This window comes from Ptiloglossa arizonensis, chromosome 9 (genome assembly GCF_051014685.1).
Source record: "Ptiloglossa arizonensis isolate GNS036 chromosome 9, iyPtiAriz1_principal, whole genome shotgun sequence".
NCBI lineage: Eukaryota > Metazoa > Arthropoda > Insecta > Hymenoptera > Colletidae > Ptiloglossa > Ptiloglossa arizonensis.
Window position 1 is genome coordinate 9,362,572 of NC_135056.1, and position 20,178 is coordinate 9,382,749.

General features: G+C 40.6%; 1 protein-coding gene across 1 annotated transcript in view; it reads left to right on the forward strand.

The window, feature by feature from the left end:
* Positions 1 to 5,569: 5,569 nt before the first annotated feature.
* Ets98b (DNA-binding protein Ets98B) overlaps positions 5,570 to 20,178 on the forward strand; it is a 104,496-nt gene continuing 89,887 nt past the window's right edge. The window contains exon 1 of the mRNA XM_076320022.1: positions 5,570 to 6,236. Coding sequence (XP_076176137.1) covers positions 6,201 to 6,236 — 36 coding nt within the window. The 5' untranslated portion in view covers positions 5,570 to 6,200. The remainder of the gene's footprint in view (positions 6,237 to 20,178) is intronic.

Genomic DNA, 20,178 nt, shown 5'->3' on the forward strand with positions numbered 1-20,178 from the left:
CCATTCGGATGATACACTCCTGCGTATTGAGAGTTGATTGCAAAGTTTAATAAGAGGATGTAAATATATATCGACATTTATCGTCACTGATTAATCATAGATAAACGTGGTGTCACCTAGACAATCAATATTGGAGATATGTTATTTGTCTAAAATATTAGTAAAGTATTAGTAGAATATTATTCGTCGTACGTGTCATTGAGATCGATGTTTAAGAATCAATTTTGATTTAGCGCGAGCACTGATAAAAAAACAGATAAAAGGGAGTGTAATATTTTATACTTCGGCAATTACTGTCGCTGTAAATGTACTTCTTGATTTATAACGGCTCTTTGATATGTTTCTTAAGAACGAATAGACGAAAGATCTATTTACAAGAGCCAGTTAATTAATTAAAAAGAAAATCGATGGCAGTTGTTACACAATTACGTTCTTATAGGTACTGTAGAAAGTGTAAGAGCGAAGAAGTTACGAAGTTAACGAAATGTGAGGGACATCGACTAAAAATGGAATAGGCTGCAAATGTGTAACAAAGGGACGTATAAAATAATAAAATCAAGTCAACATCGGGAATACTATCAAAATAAATAATTACAAATAAGTTCCCTCAATTTCGTACAAAATCCATCCTATAAGCTTATCAATTACTCATAAAATGAAAGGTACTAAAAAGTTTAGTACGTTTCTTTTTATCGATGATCTTATTTCCTTCCTAATATACGAAAGCATTACTCATAGCATAATTGTTTTCAAAGGTCGTTCTCCAAAGGTAATTATAAATAAGGTCGCTGGGCTCCAGGATATATTTACGCATGTATCATAATTTGCGTCGATGGACGTAAATTGATTTTTCCAACGCGCAAACGATTTAATTTCCCAGCCGGATATAGGGTTTCGCAACGGGGAAAGACCGATTCAAGCACAGCCACGTAAACTGCGTACTGGAGTGGTAAACCTGATCGTTAGCCCGTGAACGATTCTATAACAGCGCACAAAGTGTTTTTAACGCGTAACAAGAACCATTCAATTCGATAGATCAATAGACCAATAAAGTTGATCATCTTGTATCTATCGCGTTACTTTTCCCAACGTAAGAATTTTCCATGCGATTAAAATGGAATTACGTCACACTTGGGACAATTCGTTACCATCTAACAATGTTCAAAAATGATCAAGGTACTCTGTTCTCTTTCGAATATTTATTCTCTTTGTTTCGTTTACTTCGTTATACGCACATCTAAACAGCAATTTCTCTGGTACAATTAACTCTAAAATAATTCACTTCTCTCTACGATAAAATTAACTCTTGAATTTATACAAACAATACCAATTTTCAGCAGACACTAAAGAATGCTGGATCCTATACGATCCGATATGATCCTATAAGAATGATGGATATATTTTGCAGAGAATGTCTATATTGAAATATTATTAGAAATAAGAACAATGTATGTTTCTGTCAGAAACAAATTTCAATTAGAACAAATCGTTGCTCTGCGAACGTGTCGAGGAAATAGAACAAAAAATTGAAAGTAAAACGGTTTGAACTCACGAATTTTGTAAGTAATACTTATTAAGTGCAGCTTGAAGGAAGATTCGATTAAATTTTAACATTATACTTTGAAATTATACATTATTTTTTAATTTCTATACTTTGAGATTACATCGAAGTAAACATTCCATCCTTCGGTCCCAATATTCTGTTCAATTTTCCAAATTGTTTAGAAACGCGATCACTTCTCGATCATTGTTTCGCTAACCGTAGAATGTGTAACTCGGAAGATTTACGTTACCCTCGGAATCGTTCTTAACATCTAGACTCTTAGACGATTATTGAGTCACGTTTCTTTCTAAAAACTATCAAAGGTACTTATTCTCTAATAATTTATTGACAAGTGAAAGTGATCTCGATTAGGACGAACAATCGGTAAATACGATCTAACCGCAAGTACTCCCGTGGTCCTGGGACAGCATCGTGTACGATTCATTGCATAAGAATTCTGAGCGTTTCTGACGTAACACTCGGTAGCGCGAGGGAAAACGAACTGGAGAAATTCAAAAGACACGAGCAACGATTCAGTCCCTCGCGCAAGCTTTGTTCAACGTCTCGTAACGTAGGGAGAATGAAAAATTTACATGCATGACGCACATAGTTACAAAAACCTCGGCGTTACTGTTACCGCATGATCGATCGTTTCCGTTAATCAACGTTAAATTATAGACGTACGATATATAGTAATTCTACGTTAATTGACATCTGGGAAGACGGTAATCGTTAACGAGAGTTTTTCACCGCGTGTAAACGAGGTAATTGTAATCCGCACGGTCGGTTACGTATTTTCGTAAGGGAGATCTCGTTACCGAGCACGAGTTCAAGCTTGTATGCAAATATTTCGTGTACGGATGAAATTGCACGACGTTTACACGATTCGTAATGCGTGTCGACGCGCTTCTTTGCTCCGATTGCCTGGAAACATTTCTAGAATCTCGAGCATTTCTTGTTTCCCAGGAGCATCTGCATCGTGCAATAATTGTAGAAATCGCGCCATAATAGCGATGTCAATTCTTCGTGGTATTCGCCGTGGGATTAAATCATTTTTCATTCGCTTCGTTCCACGTGTTCCCTTTTGAAACGCTCGTTGACAGCTAGAATCGGACTCGTTGCGAGCCAATCGTCCGTTGTAGGGATCAGACTGGTTGCTGTAATCGGAGAATTATCTGCTGAAATGTAGCAAACGTTACATCGAAAGTCGTATTACGAGTAAATTAACAATCCACTGTTTTCCTCGTTTGATACAATTCCAGACACAATATTCTTTGATAATTTCGATATTAAGAATTTTTATCTTGCTCCGAAAACTCACTGCTACGGTGTAGCAGCCACAATGTTGAAAATTGAAACACGGAAAGAAACTCTGGTGTACAATAATCACCGTTTCGGGGACATAATTACGGGGTCGGGTATTCAAATAAGATAACCAACGCATCGAAGACGGGGAATACAATCTCTTTTTGCGGCGCTTTCGTTTCAAGAAAATCGATCTCGAAGGTACTACCGCGGGCTAAACGCGCGTTTCGACGATAAGTTCAACGTTTTACGAATCTCTCGACACTTTCTTATCGTGTTTATACGCGACGCGCGCAGTCTCGATGATAGAAAAATAGAAGCTCCGATTATCACTTACAAACACTACGCGCGTTAAATTCGTTGGACCGTAATTCGACGAATGGCGGTGCGCGTATCCGAACAGTTCCCATTGAAATTTCACACGGGAACGAGTCACCGTACGGAAAAAATTTTTTCCTACGTTTTCGATTTTCTTTTCAACCGAGAATCGTACACTGGTATTCTCGTACCACCGGTATTCTCTCTATATTCCGCAAATGAGGCGCTCGTTGAGAACGCTACGACGTTAAATCTACTTTCGCTTCTGTTGCTCGTTTCGTTCCTCAAAATGAAAGTCGAGATGCTCCAATTATCCTCGGGTGGACTGTATAATTTCTACGATTGGGCGAAAGGGTCTGTAATTTCCGTCTTTTCAGAGACAGCAGAATTTCACGAAAGATTTACGTCACGAGCGCGTGCGCGCGCGCGCGCGCGTACACGCACGCACGCCGCAGCCGGAAAAGTCTGGCCTGGAATCCGTTTCACAATCCTTCGGTACGGCGCCATCGTCCTGCACCGCCATAAGTTAGAAAGGGCCATTGTGTCCACTTTTCCTCCATAAAGCGTGTCGCGGATCTAATCGCCGACTAATCGCCCACGCAAATACCTGCGTGCTCTCGCGCGGATCGTTAGACTGCGTTTCCAAGGAGCCCGGTACGCGTGTAGCGAGTTATTTACTGTCGGATCAAGGCTGGTAGCGGATTCTACGCTACGTCCCGCGCGAGAAGAATGCCGTAACAAAGGTTTTCATCGGTTATTTTCGCTCCGTACGATAACATCTTTCGGTTTCCCTTTGGCGTGTCCTTACATTGCGATCGGATCATTTTGTTATCGTAACGACTGTGTCAACACGCCTGCCTACGCCGTGCAATTTCACGTTGATACCGTTACTATCTGATTTCGGTGCAGTTCGTTACTGTCTCATGGGACTCTTTAACGCGTGAATGCGAATATTGCATCGAGCGATGCGCTAGGATGCATTCGAGTTCTATTACTAGGTTGTTCGGAATATATAATTTAATAAAATGTTTTTAGAGTGTATTTTATTAAAATATTAATAAAATGTATGTTTTAATAAAATACACTCTAAACAAAAATCGTGTTTTATTTTCACCAAAAAAAAAAACCAAATGACTTTTCGAACAACCTAATAATTTTTCTTGTATCTAATTCTACATCTTTAACGATATTTTTATACTTTATATTCAATACGTGATTTCGTTTTATTAATATTTTATATCGATATTATTGTTCATGTTTTACGATCTCTTTGTAATATTTTGTATTAATGTTGTCCCTGTGATACAAATATCCGACATTTTGAGTGCATTGCGAAGATGTGCGAAGATTCTATTTCTGTCTAGAAATTTTGAAGCTTCTGATTCATTTTCCGAGATTGGAAGGAATAATGTTTCTTGTGGTCTTAATGAAAATGTTGAAATTAGAGTTTTCAAATTGTAATACATGTTTGTCTATCGCACAATGTAACAACAACGGTTGCATAGAAATATGGAAATAGAACGTTGCGTAATTTCGGAATGAATTTCGCTAAAAACAAATTTTCATTTACTTATCGATGCGCATACATAAACATTTCACTTGGAAACAGAAATACGCGCTCAACGATACAATGAAATCACAACCGGCTCGATTAGACACGAACAGGTACAGTTATACGATGATGAAACATTCCGTGCAATTTCAAATTTTCTGGCATTACTTTCAACCCTCCCACATTTCCTCGAACTAATTTCTAATGTATCTGTCTTATTAAATCTTGTAAACAAGCGATGACAAAATAAAATATTAACTCGAATTTCGCAATTCGAGATTTCGCAACGAAATTATACATTACGAATCCAGTTGGTAAACGTCCCGCCATTATATGAATTGTATCTTGAGAAAAAGACGTATCAATCGTCGAGTAAGAACGCGATTATTAACGATAAACAACGTCAGAACTTAATCGCGCGTTTATTTTCTTTTGAAATTCTCGCGCTTGGAATTTATCTCTCCTACCGTCGAGTTGCATTTTAATCGTAAATTGTTAAGGAAATTGTACGGCAGTCGTATCATCGGTAAAAACAGGGAGGACGCTGCGCATGCGCGTAGGTCCTTAGTAGGTCGCGTCGACGGATTGAACGAACTCGTCTCGCGCCGCTTCGACGGATCAGTCATACAAAGGTAACTCGGGATACGAGACGCGCATAAATCGTCACGATCGACGAAAGACACGCCACGTTGTTCGTCTCGAATACGCGCGATTATCCTGCGCGAATGTCGTTCGGAAAACTCTCCCGAGGTTAGGCCGGGTGGTTCGCGATTTAACGGAACCTTGAAAACACGCGAGTGCGCAGAGTGAGTGTGTGTCGGTACCTTCCACTTTCACGAGGTTATCGCGCAGGAAATTCGCTGATAGGAGGGATCGGAGCAATGGGATACCCGAGAACAGGAAGAGGAAGCTATTAGAGATAATCGTTCTTCGGTGACTGACAGGAATTGTATATCGGTCCTGTGGAAGGTGCTGTCAGTGCGCAAGGATCGTCGGAAGTTTCGCGAGGAAGGCGGTCGCGCGCGATAGTAGGTCGAGTCGCGCTCGGCGGTGCTCGGCCGCGGTCGGGTAAACTCGGTACGCTCGAATTCGAAGTTCGTTCGTGGCGGTCGCGCGCTCAGCGGTCGGTCGGTCAGTCAGTCAGTCGCACGCGGCACACGAAAGCCTCGAGAAGTCGAGGGAGGTTCGAAAACACGCGAGAAAACACAGAGCGAACGAGGAGACGGAAGCGAGATTCGACAAGGTGAAGGGACGGAACGATTCGGTGACTCGAGGAAAATAAAACAGGGCGAGAGGACGACACAGCGGGATCGTGGGTCGCGCGAAGACTGGAGCCGCGTTAGCGAATAAGTCGATCTCTCCTCTCAATTCGAGAGATCGACTGGCCACCCTACGAGGCGACTTGCGTGGCAGTACCTTTCGGGCGACGGAGTAGAAACTGTCAAAAGTGAGATACTACGGAAAGACACCGGGAAAGACGAGATGGTGTACGGAGGAGGCTTCGATATGGTGGAAACGGTGAGTCGGTTGTTTTTGTTTGACGCGGAGAATAAAATGTGGTTAAACGTGTCGGAGTGCTCGAAGAATATTAGCTCGTGTGTACGTGCACGGTTGCATTCTTTACAAGTTGAGGAATCTTCGATAAATAGCGTGGTAACTCTTTTATTCCATTATTCTCCGTAGCTCTATGAAATTTCTGTTACGTGTCGTCACGCCTATCGTATAAATCGTTTACTTTGATTATTAACGAAAGTAAACTCCGCGTGATCGTTGATTAATGATAAATAACGTAGAATTGGTTTTCCAAGAAAGCGGTATGCCGCTACGTTTCTACGATAATCGATTGAAAAAGAATCATAGCTACGATCTTGTATTTAGGAAGTGACGTCAAGCATAGAAATACCTCTTTAAGATCTTTCCGTTGTGAGAAATCGTGGTAAACGAGTGGTCGTATTCTAATCGCCGAGTTTTGAGTGCGAATCGTAGAATACGAAAGGAATGCAATGGCGCCAAAACTGTCACCGTTTGAATACCTTACGCGCGATACGAATACAATTCAAATTACGCGCCAAGTTTGAAATACGTTGCTCGGTGCGATTAACAGAAAATGAGAACTCTGTACGATAACCTTTCTGTCGTATATCCAACCTGTACGATTTATCGGAATTTTTTTAAAATACTAATATTATTAAACAAATATTACCGAGCACTAAATAATTAACTCTCCGATTTTACTTTTTAATAAAGAACTCTCAAAGTTCTCTAAACTCTTAAAATGTTTCTTTACTAAATGGTATCGAGTATAGTATTTTAAATAATAACAAGGTATTCAATTTATACCCAGTGAGAAACTCGGTTGGGTAATGTATAACTATATCGAGTATCGTCGACCGATAAGATCGATCTCGCACTTAATTCGAAACAATGTGCTGGTTCCCGCCAAGGCAATTTCCTCCTCGAAAATGTACGTTTCTGAAATTCGTACGGTCGAAGTAACGCGTTGAAGATTAAATAACGGATTTCGCGTGATTTTCAATGACGACAGCGTGCACGGCTCATGTTTCAAGCAGGACTATTTGTACGCGAGACGTACGCACAGTAATTAGAATTAATTTTACCGAGCCACTTTAGAAACAGCGGGTGTTTTACAAGTGAAATGCTATCCTAAGCCTGTTTGGTCGATGATAATGAGCAGGAACATCGGTACGTGAACGAGTTAACGGTTCGTCTGCCGGCGAGAATCTCGAATTATAACGAAGACTCGGATGATTTCTCACTAGAGAGATTCAAATCGTGCGCGCGGTATACGTCGTTTTGTTAGCTAGCCTCTAAAACTGCGCTCGTCGGGTTGCATTTGCAAATATCAGTGCGGTAAATTTATCTGTCTTGAATATCTATGCCGATGGATAACAGCCGGGATTCTGAGAAAAACTATACATACGTGTATACGTACATACGGCAATCACCTTGCATAATACTTTTGTCTCGTAACTAGTATTTTCGTGTTTACTTCAAGGCGCATAAATCACACGAAGGAGATATATTTCTGTACAACTATCTTTTGCAAGAAAAAAATTATACGCGATCGGTGTAACATTTTTAAGACGTATGTTAATAATAGCTCGCTTTATACACTTCCGTTCGTCTCTTTTTTTTTCCTCCGCGAAATACAAGTATCGCGTAAACTTTAAATAAAATCGTGAAAAAAAAGAAAAAAGAAACAAACTCGAGTTGCGTTCTCCGTGCGATAATCGACGATTAATTAAAAAGAGAATCTCGAGCGCTCGAATTTCTTTCTTGTTGTTATTTTGTTTGACTTTCGTTATCGGCTTTCCTCGATTACCTAATTGTACACGCGTGTTATGGTGCAATCCGAGAATAAGTTATTTTGAAGAGTCTCGGGACAACGTGTACTTCTTAATCGATGGTATTCGATCGTGTACGGACGATGTATCGAATGGTTAATCGACAAAGGTATTGCAAATAAGTGGAAGTGCTTCGTTCACGTAGAATCGAAATTACTTGGCCGGCCAACGAAACAATCTTAATTGTTTTCAACGACGACCACTCTCAACATTCGTTCAAAGTCTCCGATCTTTCCACAAATTGCGCGAAAGACTTTTCATATTGGAAAATAGAGTTCCCCGTGACGTCAACTTTTATTTATCGCGAGTGTTGAGATCCTAGACTTCCTAACTCGCGTCTCGTACAATCGACGTTGATTATGGAAATTATTTAAACACAGTTTACTCGACTCGCGGACAGACAAAGCGATGGATGTTGAATTACTCGAATAGCAACGAAACAGTGTTAATAAACGTTTGTTCGGAATGTAATCTTTCCACAGATGCTTTTCTTTCGAGCGAATAGAATGTCGTGACGTCAAGTTTTATTTATTGAAAATTTTTAGACACGAGACGTCCTCCCTTACGGATCGATTCAGTCTACGTTCAGTGTTGAAATTACACGGGCACGGTTCAAGCGACACGCGAAACAAATTTCACTAATTCCGAACGCATTGTTCCAGTTTGTTTAAGTAGATACGGCCCTGTCGTAGAAAGACACAAACAGTCGGAGACGTTGGTCGCGCGGAAGGCTAACTTTCGAATCTACTACCACTGAACTCTCGGTGGTCAGGTACGAGAAATTTACTCGACTGGTACGTAATGGAAAATTTTACAATAAAAACGGAAGCGAGACACCGTATTTCACTGGCTCGCGAGCACGTCAGGGGGTGTGATTTTACTATGCGAAACTGCCGCTCGTATTTTACCGCGTAATCTAGCATTCGCTTGCTAATTGGGAAAACCTTAATCGACCACGGTTATTTCCCTACTTTTATTACTTACTCGTAAATTCACTGCGCGACAGTAATTTTCATTCTTTTAGCCGATCGGATGCGTACTTACGTTACCGTGGAAACGTTGTTAAACAGTTTCTCGTAAACGATTAATATCTAAAAATTTGTGGTACGATTCTATCGTACGGAGAAGTGTACAGAGAATTCTTATAATACGTATCGGGTTGCTCGGAAAGTGATTTCGTTTTCCAAAATGGAGAATATATAATTTAAATAAAATGTTTATACGCTCTGAAAAAATCGTGTTTCATCTTCACCAAAAAAAAAACGAAGTGACTTTTCGAACAATCCAATATCATCAGCTACAGGTTCATTTTAAATAATGTACACGCATTAACTTTGCCTTTTGTTTTATCATCGATGTATCTTATTGCTAATTCTTATTTTTCGAAAAGTCGTTGGAAAATGTATCAAAAATTGACAATGCATAGAAACGTGATAGTAACACACTCTCACTGTAGTGTATTGAAAATATTAAAAATTTTTGATTATTATTCATTATTGTAATTTATGATTATTCTCCAGGTTACTCTTTTCGGATACGTATACGCATAAATTTCTTTACGAATAACACTCTCCTCAAACTTTCTCTCTAGGTTCCATAAAGTATTCTCAGAGAATAAGGAATGCTCTTTTTTTTTATTATTATTTCGGACTACAAAAGAACCGTGCAGTTTCGTTAAGATTAAATTTAAGGATCGCGTAGCGAGAATATTGACGAGTCTTAATTGTATTCTGTCTTTAATTCGAAACGTGCTTCGTTTCGGTTTAAAATCGATTTAATTGGGTTTTGAAATTTTCTTGAAACTCTTTTACCAGTCTCGGCTCTTCGCAAAGCATCATCTCCTTCTTAATAACGTTCCGATGGCCTTTCGGATTATTTTCAAGGCGCATAAATGTTTTATCTCGCGACGTGCACGAGAAAAAGCCGCAACACCGCGTGAGAATTGATAGGAGAGAGCGATTAATCGATTCAATTTTATCTGGTTTTCGGCGATGAACTTTGCACGGTGCAACCACCCGAATTATTTGTTACTCGTCGCAAGTTTCTTTTAAATAACCAGATAATTACGCGGCCGAGAATTTCGCTTTCACAACTTATTTACCTTGCACGGGTAGAAGTAATTGCGATTCGTCTTTGAAATTTTTGCTCGCAGCGTTCACGTGCAGCCTGACACTGATACGTTCGACCAGTTTTTGCGTTGCACTTTTATGCGTCGTTAACGAAATAGTCAGCTCTCGTTTTTATTTCGTTCAATTATTTTCGCGTATAGATCTGGTTGATCGTACCGACGTTGGTATTGTCTGGTTAACGTTCCTTTTCTTTTTGTTCCCGGTGAGCGCTTAATGCGCATGTTCTGTGACAGAATTACGTATTCATGAAAGAGCTGTATAAGGTCCGATGACATGAATGTTACATTACCATATTCGCATATTAGACGTATCTAAAATTTCGTTACTCCGCGACGTCACAGTCGACCTTCAATTCTCACGAACAGTCTCTTTTTCTTTTTTTTTTCTTCTCTCTCTCTCTCTCTCTCTCTCTCTCTCTCTCTCTCTCTCTCTTATTTTAGCATCGCTCAAGCGTATCTTATCGAAGTCTTCAGCCTCTTTTATATCTTCCAGCACAATATTTATCGAATCGTGCTATGTTCTCATTAAAATTTTCCAACTTCTCGAACAAGGTACTTCAGATCTGCATTCTACTTTGCGTTTACACTCGATCGATCATCGGCAAACATACCGTGGAAATCCCAAGAATAATAAAGTACCCTGTCTCTGTTAAATCACTTTTCGCTAACACGAATGAGAGATTTACCGTGATTGATGGAGCACTTCGTTCGATAGTAATTAAAAATATTAACGATCGGGACACGCAGGCAATGTTCGAGATTCCGAAAAACATTATTATGGTTAAAAAAACAATACACGGTAATTAGAGTTCTGTCAGCTCTGTACACGAACTGTACAAGGTGAACGAAATTACGAGGAAATAATACCTTCTATAGATCTTCCACTTGGTCGTATAATTGGTGCTAAAAATGATTGCGAACGCGATCTATAAAGATAACGAAAATTATGAACAATTAGTACGTAACCTGGACCGTCCGCGTGGATGCTAATTAGCGATGAAAATGACTCTACTGTATTCACGAGTTCTAGGAAGGTTGTACAAAAATACATGTTTGCGTGTCTTTAAATTTTCCAAGAAAATAACCAGCGTCTGATCTTTATGAAATTGTCTCTATTTAATTTGGAATTACCGAAGCGCAGTGTAAAAATACCCACTTGAATAGTAGAAAGGGTCAACTGGTAGTATCTGGTACTGCTGTTTAGTATAATATCCATGTGACGCGACGGAAGAGCGCTCAGCATATCAGCGAACGTACACTACTAGTACTCTATCGAACGTACCATTCTTTGAAAAGTTCTGTGCATTTATTGCAAAATATTTTTAATTTACGTTTACTTCTGAATGACGAACGCATTTGAACACCGTTAACGCAAAAATTGTTCATTTGGAACGCAACAGGAATTTCATTCAGAATTATATCGTGTGACAATCAAATCGTATCGTGAGTCACCTTGGGTGCGCGTGTCAAAGGTTCACTACCCCTGTTGCATGGCATTGATGTCTGGTAACTGTCTGGAGGCGTTTTTAAGTATTCTGAAGTCTTATACAAGAATCTGTCTGGTATTGTAAACAGCATACTTGGGATCATTATCTTGCACGAACACAAAATTGTCGTCAATTCCTATTTTATCGCGATTAGAGGTCTAACTGCAACGATGCTCGCAGACCCTCGAATTAATACGATACCTTCTATGCACCGTATTATTTTTTCTCCATACTGACCATAGTGTCCATTGGAACCGGAATATAATAAATATAAAGTATTTAATTCTACAATTCTAATTCTAATTTTTAGATAACAAATTATGGATAAATGGTTGTTTATCTTGCATTTGTTATTCAAAACTTTTACGAAGTTTCGATAGTCGGAAATTTGACCATCTCTGAACCAAATATATCAAAATCACTCTCATTGATGAAAATTAAATTTCTTCTAGTATTTTATATAAGTATCGATATAACATACCGCAAATTCCAGCCGTTCCTTTCGATTTGCTTCGCTCGCGAAATATTTCTTACGCGCCACTGTGCTATGATAATACTTTACAAAAAAAATGTCGCACAGTATTGACACACGCGCTTGTATCAAGATCAATTTTAAGTTCGGTTACATATTTGCTCCGTGCTTATCCTTGGATTTTATTTCACGTTGCAAATAATTACTCGTGCATCGTATTCGTTGATTTTTCATGGACGTTCATTTCTTTAGTTGTTTTGCACAGTCTTCCGCGTTCCACGTCAATAATTCCTTGACTTATAGATCCTGGTCTCTGTACAATACGATAACTTTCGCTAAGCGTTTTACACCGATTATGCAAATGAGCAATAATTTTTCTTCCTTTTACCCTTGTTTCGGGACCTTCGCGATACACGTTAGACGAACGTTTCTAATTTCTCCTAGTTAAGTGGATGATTTCTCATTGAAGAAAAGAAACTAGTTTATATAATTACGTTTATTAATAATGTTTACAATAATATCTTTTCTTTTGATTTAAATATCATTACACCGTACTCATTGTTGTATTGTACACACCTAGCGGAGCACTTCGAAACTTCCTGTTTTCGATTAGACGATCATTCGAATTAAGAACGATACTCGAGCCAAGCAATTTGGTACAAAATACTCGTGTTTTCGATTAGATAGCCATTTCAGATTAAGAACGCTACTCCAGCCAAGCAATTTGGTCCAAAATACTCGTGTTTTCGATTAGACGGCCACTTCAAATTAAGAACGCTACTCCAGTCAAGCAATTTGGTCCAAAATACTCGTGTTTTCGATTAGATAGCCATTTCGAATTAACGATGCTCGGGCCAAGCAATTTGGTCCAAAATACTCGTGTTTTCGATTAGAGGGCCATTTTGGATCGAGAACGATGCTCGAGTCAAGTAATTTGGTCCAAAATACTCGTGTTTTCGATTAGACGGCCATTTCGAATTAAGAACGATGCGTGGACAGCAAGTTTCGTGCACCATAAATCTCATTGTCGGAGATAGGCCGGCTGAGTCGGCGAGACCAGGTCGGGCAGACAGGCAGGCATACTCTCGCGGCTGACCGCGTAAACAGGGTGTAATTAAAAAATCTCACTAGCCGGTCTTTGTGTCGGGTGTTGTATATAGTTGATGTCCTTGCCGAGGCAATTCGAAATCCTGTCCCGGTCTCGCATTAGCGAGGGCGTGGTTGGTCGTTCGTTCCTGGTCCGAGGATAGCAGCCTCTCGTAGTAATTGCACCCAGGCTCGTTTCCACGACACGACTTTTGCGGGTTCGGCTTCCCTCCTTTATTTCGCCTTTTCCGCCGCGCCGCGCCGCGCCGCGCCTCGCTTTCCTCGTGCCCACCGCGAAACCCGTCCACGCTCCTCTTTCATCGTCGTACATCGCGTACCATCGGAATTTAACAAAGTAATGGAAACTCGTGAGACACGCGACGATCGAAACGTTAGCAGCTTTTCTTATGTAACCGTGGACTCGCGAGATCGCGATTACGAGACCTCCGGACCAACCAGCGACCGCCTCGCACGGGATACCGTTGTTTGTAAAGGGAAGAGAAAATCGCGCCAATATTAATAAAATTCAACGTGTACGTTATTAACAAACGGTCCTTGAACGAGTCGACTGAATTCGATCGCCTCGAGAAACGATTTCAATCTGGTCGACCCATTTGTACGTAAAGTATGAAGATTTTTTTTTCTTTCCTTTTTTTTTTTTATCGCGTTCTCGAAAGTCCGATAACTATCGTCACGAGGCGCGGTAAGTTTTACGGTGAGAAAATTTGTTCGTCGATAGAAAGGATGCTTCTTAACGTCGAGCTCGGTGAACGCGAGATATAAATTGAACAATGGACGCGCAATGTATATTTTACCAATGTTCACGAGGCTGGTTTCCCAACATTTCGGGGAACGGTGCGTGTGTGAATAAATGTTGATGCGCGAGGCACGAAACGGTAACTGTATCTATGTGTTCCTTGCTGCGTAGCAAGGAATTATGCGAAACGATTAGGACATCGCGCTTGGGTTCAAATATCAAGGATGACAGAACACTACCGAATATTTTAGTATAGTAATATTTTTGCCGAGTACGTGTGTTCAAGGTTCTGCTCGCTACGGATTCCTGACAGTCATGTTTGTTTTGCTTTCGAGGAGGAATATAATCACGATCTGTTTTGATAATACGGCATTAAATACGGCGGGGGTTTAAGGGCAGAATACAATGAAGATATTTTTTCGATCTTTAGAAATTCGCGCGAGTCTTCGTGTTTACGACGAAAAAATCTTCACTTCGATACGGAGAAGGGGAGAGGTTACAGTTCGGGATATTTTCTCTCTTACGAATGTCGGTTTATTACCATAAATCATAATTGTAAATATTACGATGAAAATGTCACTCACTGGAACGTTTCACCAACATTGAACCTCCGAAACGTTAATTGAGTTTCGTTCAAGCACATTAAATACACTTTGCGTTCCTTTTTTTGTAACTTGTTACGAAATATTGGCCAAACACTGTAAGACGTAACCATTCGTGAATATTCCGTTTCAAATACATTACGTTCTACGATATAAATTTAGAGTTAAAATTGTTACTTCGAAAACTTTTGCACGATACTGTGCCTGTATCACGCCTTTGCATCGTGATTACAACTGATGTATGCTATGTTTTCTGTCTTCTTTATTCGCTCATCATCGTATCTTATCGAATTTCATCCAGTGGAGTATTATCGCCATTACTATTATACAGCGAACTACGAGTATATCCGACACAATAATGTTTGCGATCCTCTAATTATTTTCAGCAATGTAAACTTCCATGTCTCATAATTTCGCGAAACGAGTAACGCATCGAGAACAATATATCAAATTCCACATGATTTTTAATAACGTCTGTAACCCTTCTATCTTCGTATACTTTAATAAACTCGACTTCTCTCAGTTCATAGCACCATTTTCACAACGGTAAGGTAAAACATTGTTAACACACCTGAATTTACATGCACAACCCGAACACAATGAAATGATATGGAATTCTTTATCAATAGGAACGTATCTACTGTAAAATTAATAAAACTTTAGCTTCGGGCCCCAATACTCTTTATTTCTCCATTTCTCAGTGTAACAAAATATTCGGAAACATAAAACAAAGTTTTCTTTTTCAACGTAGTTCATATAAATAACCGAATATCTGCAAACTCATTGTTACTTTTGATGCAAGTGCATCCGTCGAATTGAATGCAAAAGTGCAATTCTTGTCTTACTAAATCATATATTCTCCATTTTGGAAAACGAAATGACTTTCCAAACAATCCAATAAATTTCCAATCGCGGAAAATTGTTCCAATACGATTTGTAATAATTTTCCATATATCCAATTTCCTTGAAATTATTTCGATCATGGTACACCGGCCGGTGTCTCCCGACAAAGCCCGATGATTCCATGTTGAACGCGCGTTACCGTTTCCGCGGCCGGGCTCGCGAAAAACCGAGTCGACGCCCTTGAATTTAATTAGACGCGGGGCACGGTACGTGCAATCGAATCAGATTAAATTCTTCATCGTAATTCATTGTTTCGATTGTTTCTGGCGGAGACGAGAAAGAGCGCCGCGGAGAGTGACCTTCTCGACTTTCCTGGAACCGCATCGCGAGTGTCCCCTTTTGCCCTTTCACCCCTTCTTCACCCTCCGTCCGTTGCGTAGCTTCGGGGCCAGCCGACCAAAGAATTCGCTGTATTATGCCGGCGAAAAAATGTTTAAGTGCGCCGACAAACCATTCGCCGTGTTACTCAGGTGTCTCCTACCCCCCTTTGTTCTCCGGCGAACTTTTCAGCCGAAGTGCACGGATTTACATGCATACGGCACAATACGGCGATCATTACAACGTTCCCGCGAACAATGCCGATTTACATACGAGATTTTCGGATTTTCTGTATCGCGTGCGCGCGCACGTAACGCGCACCTCCCCCTACGTTCTATTACGATTCGACACCGCGTACAGACCACGTGGAATTCAGAGCAGCCCGGGTGTACACGTTTCAATATTCCTCCAAGTCCACTTCTGCTCACCGATAAATTGCAAGGGCAGAGCAAATTTTATTATAAGAAAATAATAATAAATAATAATGACTCGTGCTTACAGGCACGTATGTACATTCGAAGGATCGGACGAGTCGTTACCACGTTGTCTTCGTTAAAGGGGGACAACGATTCCGAGACCTCGGAAAAATGGGTGAACGGTTCGCGAATTTCTTTTTCAAGTATTCATCGAACGAAAACTGTAGTGTTTTTAGGAGAGTGTAAACTCTATGCAGAATATTTCTATAAAATTTGAATTAAATCGGATGTCGACCAGGTTGGAAAATATAGTTTTGAGAAAAACGTGAAATAAGTTTACTTCTCGCTGCAACTTCGCTAAATGTTTGAATTTCGAAATATCTTTTTCATGTAACATTCTACGCATTTTAAATTTTCAAAAAATAAGAAAAACAGAAAGTTCGATCCTTTTTGACTCGTCAGGGTGGTGTCCCCTCTTAAACGACATGCAATCGTGCGGAAAAACCGCGAACCTTGAAAATTATATCATTCCAATACGAGAAAGTAGTACTCGCGTGCCGCTAGCGTTCCTTTTCTCCGTATCTTTAAACAATCGTGGTGTTTCGTTTCGCGTAGACCGTTTCGGCGATTAGCGCATCGCCGGAGACGAGCATCATTTTTGGATAAAATCGTTCCCGGAACGAATTACGAATAAACGACTTCTAAACAGTTACTCGTTGAATACAAATTAGAATTTGACGTACGGAACGGAAATATTTCGTAACGAGCGAATAAAATTTCAATTTTTTCATCGTATAAAGTAGAGAATGGTCCTCTGCATGTTGGGTTTATCGGTTATCTGTTACTCGGATCAAATTTTACACGTGTCGGACAAAAACCAAAAAAAAGGGGAATTTTCGATGTGGAAATCGGCAGAGAAAAAAATCGATTCGAGTGAATGGCTTCCTTGTCAACGAAACCGTCTTCGATCTCGTTAATCGGCACGCGTTTGATTTTATTGTAACTTTCGATCGCGAAATTTCGCTACTCTTCGATCGTAAGTAATTCCAAGAAACGTGAAAATAACGTGCAACGCGTTGCAGAGAGGCAAGTACGAATAATTTCAATTTATACGAGTATCTTTAATTTATATTATATTACACCGTCCACTTCTATGCAAATTGTCATAAATCGTTTCGCAATTCCCTACAATCGTTCGAAAGAAAGCTATAATAAAAAGCTTCTCGTAATAACGCAGATTGATATCTTTAATAACTATACCTTGCCTAATGGCCCCTGTGGCCGTTTCCTATAATTCTCTGGGACATTTCTAACCGGTTAAATATTTGTTACGAAACTCGTGAATCACCGAATCGGGCAACGATCGAGAGAAATATTGTCTCGAGTTGGCTGCGCGAATCGGCTCGACTAACGCCCAAGACTATGGTACTGACGAATATCAATGGCATCTCTAAATATCAATAGAAAGGCCATTTTACGGAGGCCTGAAAAGTCGTTGAGCGAGGCCTTGCACAACCGTTACGATCGAGTGGTACGAGGCAAAAGTGACGCCGGTTCGCGTGTCGAGCCGCGCGATAGATCTACGATCTAGGATCGATCCAGAGGCCGAAATCGGGGGCATTAATCAGCGCGCGGTGCGTACACGTGGGTGGCCACTATTGACGCAAATCGTAATAATCGTTCGTTTACTATAGGCGAGATAAATCGAGCGAGGTCGAGGCTTCGGCAAGGCGAGTCTACCGATTTTCGAAAGGCGATCTCAAAGGTCGATCGCCCCGTGATATTTCTCGGCTTGTATCGAGAAAGTAACGCGCGGCGATCGGTTGCGCGAAGGTAAAAGAGAGAGAGAGAGAGAAAAAAAAGAAAGAAAAAAAAAAAAGAAAGCAGCGGCTTCTAAGAAACTTAAAAGCACGCGAGTTCTCACGATCCTCCGTGTGAAATGGAATTGAAACGAGAGTTGCATAAATATGGCCGCGCACGGCTACACGTCGGTACTTCTTTCCGTCGGCGTAACCGAGATCGATCTTCGATAATCGGTAACCATCGAGAGAAATCAAAATACGGAAACAAATCGATCGTGGATGATTCGAGCAGACTTTTCGATTTTTAATCATCGTGATCGATTTCGGGGACTGTTCGACGGATTTGAGACGAAAGGGTTGATAGTGATTAGGAGTCGTGTTTCGTTTGAGGAACCGGTAGGATGAAAATGGAACGCTAGAAAAAAATACGAAACAACGTTTAACAAATATCGTCTTGTGTCGTGTTCTTGATACGCCGAAGCTTCTGAATTATACGCTCCTGAGATGAAATCAACTTGTATAATTATTTTCGAGCAACGTTTAACGTTGCCTTTCAATCTTTGCATCTAAAAATAGTATTTCCCGTTGCCTCTGCTACGAATGTGCTTCACCTTCAACCGATAGGATGACAAACTTGTCGTGCAACTAATAAAATGAGGTTAATTTGACCACACTTTAAGTATCTATAAATGTAACGTTTAATGCTCCGTTAATTCGCTACGGAACCGTAAACAACAAAATCAACGTAAGTTATTGCCACTAAATAATAAATACAACTCGTGCTCCGCTCAAGCTACGAGAAGAAGCTAAAGATATCTAAATTTCAATACCGTTTTCATTTCACTCTGTCGGATCAAACTTAAAATTTTCTTCGCTAAACCGCTCTGATAACTCGAGAAACATCGTTTCGAACCTTTTTTTTTTCTCTCTTTACCTCGGTCTTAAGCGTTACCAATGTAGATCGACACCGACCTCAAACACCGTAGAGAAACATATTTTTCTCCAAAGATATCCAAATTCAATAGTGTTTTCGTTTCACTTTGAAACTTAAAATCGTCTTTATGGAACCTCTTTACTAACTCGAGGAACGTAGTTTCGATCCCCTTTTCTTTGCTTCCATCTGGAAACATTACCATGTGTATCAAAATTGACCTCAGACACCATAGAAGAAATGTTTTTGTCTAAAGGTATCCAAATTTAATAGTGTTTTCGTTTCATTTTGAAACTCGAGGAATGTAGTTTCGATCTCCTTCTATTTGTTTTCATCTTGAAACATCACCAATGTGTATCGACATTGACCTTAGACACCATAGAGGAAAATATTTTTGTCTAAAGGTATCCAAATTTAGTACTGTTTTCATTTCACTTTGAAACTTAAAATCGTGTTTATGAAACCTCTTTACTAACTCGAGGAACGTAGTTACGATCCCCTTCTCTTTGCTTCCATCTTGAAACGTCATCAATATGTATCGACATTGACCCCAGACACAGTCGAGAAAAATGTCTTCGAACTTTCCGAAGTGGAGTTTCGCAACTCGGACCGGACGTTCGTGACAGATCGCACGAGTACACGGGGACAGTACGCAAAAAGCAACAGGGAACCTGAAAGTGTCCTTCGTCGAGGAATTAACGTGGTTCTCGGCCGGTCCAGTTCGGACAATCGTTCGTATTTAACGGATCGAGGTATCTCAGTCGCTCGATCATCTCGCGGTAAAAGAAAGGTAACGAGATCCCTCTCGACGACACTCGCGTCCGCTCGCAATCTTCTCTCCCCGGTTGCTCGTACGCGAGTCCTCTCGGCGCGGTGTGTCCTACGCGAACGTCCATCCGTCTGTCCGTTCGTTCGGTGTGTCGTTTCGGCCTCGGTAACGCGAAATTTACAGCGGCCATTACGAGCTGATATTCTTTGTCTTGTCGCTCAACCGGGTTCGCTTCGCCCCGCTCCGCTCGGTGGCGCCTTTAAAATACTTTGTTGCCGCGCGGAGCACTGCGCGAACAACGCTCTTACCTCCCGGGGATTCCCGGCTTGCAAAACGATTTGCACGCCTCGTGTCCTCCCCCCGATAACCCCCTCGATCTCCACCGGTTGCCTCTAATGCGCTTGGAATTCACCAGAATGAATCG